This window comes from Acyrthosiphon pisum, unplaced genomic scaffold (genome assembly GCF_005508785.2).
Source record: "Acyrthosiphon pisum isolate AL4f unplaced genomic scaffold, pea_aphid_22Mar2018_4r6ur Scaffold_21006;HRSCAF=22764, whole genome shotgun sequence".
In the NCBI taxonomy this organism is placed as follows: Eukaryota; Metazoa; Arthropoda; class Insecta; order Hemiptera; family Aphididae; genus Acyrthosiphon; species Acyrthosiphon pisum.
Genome location: NW_021770426.1, coordinates 943 through 6,648, shown reverse-complemented (window position 1 = coordinate 6,648; position 5,706 = coordinate 943). Strand labels below are relative to the sequence as shown.

The 5,706-nt window shown below is 30.1% G+C and overlaps 1 protein-coding gene across 1 annotated transcript in view; it reads right to left on the bottom strand.

The window, feature by feature from the left end:
* Window positions 1-430, bottom strand: part of LOC103308329 (zinc finger MYM-type protein 1-like) — a 2,821-nt gene extending 2,391 nt beyond the window's left edge. The window contains exons 1-2 of the mRNA XM_008181531.1: window positions 419-430; window positions 249-329 (exon numbers count right to left, since the gene is read on the bottom strand). Of these exons, the coding sequence (XP_008179753.1) occupies window positions 249-329; window positions 419-430 (93 nt within the window). The remainder of the gene's footprint in view (window positions 1-248; window positions 330-418) is intronic.
* Window positions 431-5,706: the final 5,276 nt, after the last annotated feature.

Here is a 5,706-nt window from a genome sequence, read left to right as displayed (position 1 = left end):
CTACCTTATATTATGTTCTATCATGTACCTATGTCTTATATTTTAGTTATTAAGTAAAACCTAAAACGTTTTTTGTACTTTTATGATTTTATTTTTAACTAGTCAACCCGTCACAGCTTAACTCGAGATTGGTTGTTTATTTTGCCTTCGGACGATGATATGTAGAATTTTGTATTCAAATGTCATCGTTTAATGTGATAGGCAAGTAAATATACAAAACGGTTAATGAAAACGTATTGAAATGTTACTTCATCAATTGATAACGGCTGGACCAATTTTTCAAATTTGACGGGTATTTTCAGATTTCCATTTTTGTTTATAGATGGTTGCTATAGGAGAAATAACAACTTTATATAGATTATAATTATAATTTATATACGTTATTAGGGATATTGAATATTAATCCATTAGAGCGCACCACTTGTACCATTCTTGTATCTTTATTTCCTGTGACTTTGAGTTATGTTTTGCGATCCTCATATAGCTACTGACCTTCCCCTAATCCGGCTAAACATCTGTGTTCAATTTTAAGTAATTCGGACAAGTAGTTTTCAAGATATTCATTTTTATTTATATAGACAGATTAATATGTAATTGATGCCATATATTTCACATTACTCAATCTAAATTTATACTCATATATTATTATTAAATATTATAGCTCTCAACCTCCAACACAAGCTTTATTGCTTACAGGAGGTAAAAAAAAAAAAAATACCTACACAGTTGAAAAATATAAAAAAATTCATAATATAAATAATAAACTGAAGAACCACCTATGATGTTCACTTCTATTGTCTACTTTATTTAATATATTTTTTATTATTTATTAATGATGGACAATGCCCGATGGTGTACTTATATTTATTGAATATTGGAAATTTGAACATGAATTCATAATTCACTTATAAAGGTCTATTTCCACATGTCCGTTACGGGCACGGAACGGGTCCGGGCCGACAGGGCCGGCAAAAATAAAAATGATCGTTGACATTTGTTTAAATGCACATATTCTCACATGACCGGAACGGGTCCGATCCGGGATGGCCGGGTGGTGTCCGGGGAAAAAACTATAAATCGCGACGATATTTTCTCGGCCGACCCGGATTCAATTTACCCGTCCTGGTCCGTATCGGATATAGGTAAATATTCTATTGGGAAAAATAGCACGAGAAACGCTTAACAATTTTGATTTGCGCTGACTTTTTTAACCAACATTTTATATTATATTATATTAATATTGTACAGCATTAATATAAAATTAAGGACTTGTAGTTACACAATATTCTTATCTACTTATGTTTGCTATAATATAGTATCTAATATATAATATAATATAATATATTAGATATATTATATCTAATATTTCCGCGGAAGTACTTGGAAGTACCGAAATTAAATTATTATTATTCAAGAAAACATTTTACCCGCATTTGTTGTCTTACTAACGCATAATGCATGTATATATAAATATCTAGACACAATAATAAATAAAGAATCAAATATAAACGAACTATAAAAATATAAAAACCCCTTTCCCACCCTCGCCCTCGTCGGTATTTGACTATTTTGTTATCGCTCAGCGAGAGTGCTAGACATATAAAATATGGTCTACGTAATACTATTACTACGTAGACTCGACGTCACGTACTATTAGTACTATTACTATTACTATTATTACTACAATTAATGTAAAATGCGATAAGATAACAAATAAACACAAAAGTAATATGCTGATTGCCGTGTGTGAAAAATAATACTGTTTAAATTATATCCTATAGATTCTTGTTAGTAATTAATAATAATTACGTCTCAATTTAAATATTTTTTATAATTTCAAACAACTATTACCAACTTTCAATTCTGATTATTGATTATCCAGATGTCACATAATAAAAAGAATAGATACAAAATGATTATGTTGGTAAATATCTTGTGTAAAGCGTCTCCTGTAAAATGAAGATTTTGTGGGTTCGACACTTGGCCTCTTGACCATCTACATGACGTGTTTTGTCAATGGGTTCATTTGGTCATTTGGTGTATAATTTTTATAACCAACATAAATTTGCATATTATTATTAATTTTATTAGATTTTTAGTTGTATTTTTAACAATGAATAACGAAAAATTAATAGAAATCGTACGTGGTCATATAAGTTTATATGATCTGTCAACTAGTGAATATTCTGATGCTAACTCCAAGGAAAAAATTTGGAAAGAAATCGGTGAAGAAATGAAACAACCAGGTATGTTAATAACTAATAAGATAATAAATTGCATATTATTATTATTTATAACTTATAAAATTACATAATATATTATAGTTGCTAATAATAAAAATAAGTACTTAATAAATAATTAATATTTAGACACTTAATTTTATATTAAATACCTACGTATAAATACTGTAAATTATATTAATTTATCTCTTACAATATCATAACAAAAAGTTAATATTTATGAATATAATAAAATATAGGCAATCACATGACTTATTAATTTGATATGTTTTCAAATTTTCAAATTTTGCCATGAAACTGAACCAGCAGAAGAGCTAAAAAATGTTTTGTATATTTCTCTGACTGCAAAAGCTTGCTGTGTTGCATTTCCACCTTGAGCTGGCATATTTTCTAGTGTTGAAACTTGTGTGATGGTAGAAATATTATTTATTTCAGTTGAATGTTTATAATGAGAAGCGGTGTTTTCGTGTTTTTTAATAAAATTATGCAAAACACATGTTGCTAAGACTATTTTATCAACGTTTTCAGGTTTTGATTGTATCCGTCTATTATAAATTCTGAACTTTTGAACCAATATTCCAAAGACATTTTCAGAGCAACGTCTGGCTCGAGACAGTCGATAGTTAAATATTCTTTTTACGTCATCATCTAACTGCTTACCAGGGAAAGGTCTTAAGAGATTTCTTTTTAACGGAAAAGCTTCATCCCCCACAATCACGTACGGTGCCTTATTATTGGTTCTAGGCAGTTCAGTATCGTCTGGTATATTTAATTTTCCTTCATCCAATGCCTTTCCAAATTTTGAAAGTACCAATATTCCCCCATCACTGTTCTTGCCATATAATCCAATATCAACACTCAACAGCTATGAAATTATACTGTGCATCAACTAATGCTAGCAACACCACCGAGAACGTTTTCTTATAATTATAAAACTGTGATCCACTTTTCGAAGGTGCTTGTATAACGATGTGTTTTCCGTCTATGGCACCTATACAGTTAGGGAAATTCCACGTATTCCAAAATTCGTTAGCGATTTCTTTCCAGATTTCCGTCGTTGGCATTGCCATAACCTCAGGCATTAATTTTTGGGAAATTATGCTACAAGTTTCAATTACAATGTTGTAAACTGTAGTATGACCGAGGCGGTAACTGAATGAAATGGTTTTTAATGAATCACCAGTAGCCAAGTACCTATACAAAATAAAGTTATAAACATAATATGAGTAAAAATGTATCGTGTCCAAAATTTAGTTTAAAAACTTTATCTAAAAAATAATGAAATGAACATTTTGGTTAAAATTTAAAGTATCTATACGGTAATTCGTTTTTGAATTATAACAAAAACAGAGAAATCATTTTGTCGAAAAAAAAATACCACAAGTATAATCTATCTTATTCTATTTAAAGGTTAGGCTATTAATTATCAAATAAATAAATAAATAATTGACAGACAATAATATTTATGAAAACAATTATTGCTCTTTGCACATTTCAAAATAGTTTAAAATGTTTTTTATAGTTTTCGACATTTTAAAGTTGAAGTATATTTTAAAATGCTATTGATAATATTAATATTTTATTATTTAGCTGCCTCGTGTAAAAGTAGGTGGATAAATCTTAGAGACCAGTTCCGTAAATCATTGAAAAAAAGGAGACAGTCAGTGGACAAGCAGCGAAGAAAATTAAAAAATACAAATATGAGGACCAACTGAGTTTCTTAAGACCTTACTTCCAAGAAAGAGACACTATATCTAATATAAATTATGAAGAGAATAACACAGATGCAGATGAAGGTTTAGAAAATATAGAAAATGATGAATCGTTCGAAGTCAATGTGGTTGACAAACCAGAAATAACAGAAGATGACCGTAGTTTCGTTAACCGCAGTGCGTCAGGTAGAATAAAGAAACGTATTTGCGAAGAAAAACCAGTAGAATCTGCTTCTTCAATACTTATGAAGTATTTTATAAAAGAGAACGAGAAAGACCTTAAAGAAAAGTCACCAAGCGCTGATCCGGTTGATTCGTTTTTGAATGGTATTGGTGTAACGATGAAGTCATTTACACCATACTATTTGAATTTGGCAAAATCCAAAATATTTTCTATCGTTCAGGACATCGATATGGAACAAATAATGGAAAACAAGAAGCCTCGGACCAATAGCTACAATAATCCTACATCGGCTACATCTTTATTTCAAATGTCTGGGCACCCCAGTGGCCTGTCATCTCAAATAAATAACAGTTTGTATCAAAACATATTATCAACACCACCATCATCCTCATATCCAATTCACCCAAATTATTCAACTGCAATTTTAAACACAGAAGTTACTCTGAAACTACCATTAGATATGAATCAAGAGAATCAAACAGTGTTTTATTCAAATATCAACCCACAAAAGTAAATTAAAAAAATACCTAACTAACATAATGTCTTAATAAATATTATATAAAATAATAATTATAATAATTAAATTATATTAAATTATTACATCTATATGGTAAAAGCGCTACCAATTTTCAATAATGTAATTTTTTTTTTTTTTAATTTTAAACAGAGAATGTATTACTTAAATAAAATTTACAGTTCATTTTTGTAATTTTTTCAAGAAATCATTACACACATTATTTGATTTAACAAAACCAATTTAATTTTTAATTTCTTAACGAGTACCATTATTTTTTTTCAGCATAACATCTCCTACAACATATTAGCTAACGTTGCGTCATTAAAATATAGGTATTCTAAACAACAATACTTTAGTTGTAAACATTATTAACTAATAATTGGGTGGTATAATTATTTACCTTAACGTTACAGCGAGTCATTCTCTTGGAGGTACAGGTTTTCGCCAAAATGTCGTTTTTTTTTCAATGTCATCATTAACTTTATTAAGTAAAACATCAAATGAATACATAGACATTCTAAAATATTCGTAAAATTTTCGTTCATCATCTACTAGTTCTTTATACAAAGTATTGAACTCTCCTTCAGTGCCACGCTTTTTCCATGCTTCATGGACCCAAAAACGTCTTCGTTTTCTTGATGCTGTTTGAGTTACAGCTGATTTTAATTCTTCTTCGTCAAGAAACAGTGCAATCGCAATTAAATTATTTTTGTTTGTCGCCATACTCAAATCAAATAATTTATAAGTTAAGTCACGAAAAAATCACGTTGCCGTCAGTCCGGGTGACTTGAAACTGAGCTGTGACGGAAAAGGAAAGCTCTTTACAATGTTAAAAATAACCCCCACCCCAGAAAAAATCATAAATACACCAAAACTGATTGTAATATATTCAGATTAGGTACACACTTTTGATAAAAATAAAAACCCGTCCCGATTACAGCCCGGACTCTCTCCGTATATGTGTAAATAGAGCTTCCGTTACGGGCACAGGCTCGGCCCGGTCGGCCCGGACCCGCCCCGTGCCCGTGACGGACATGTGGAAATAGACCTTAA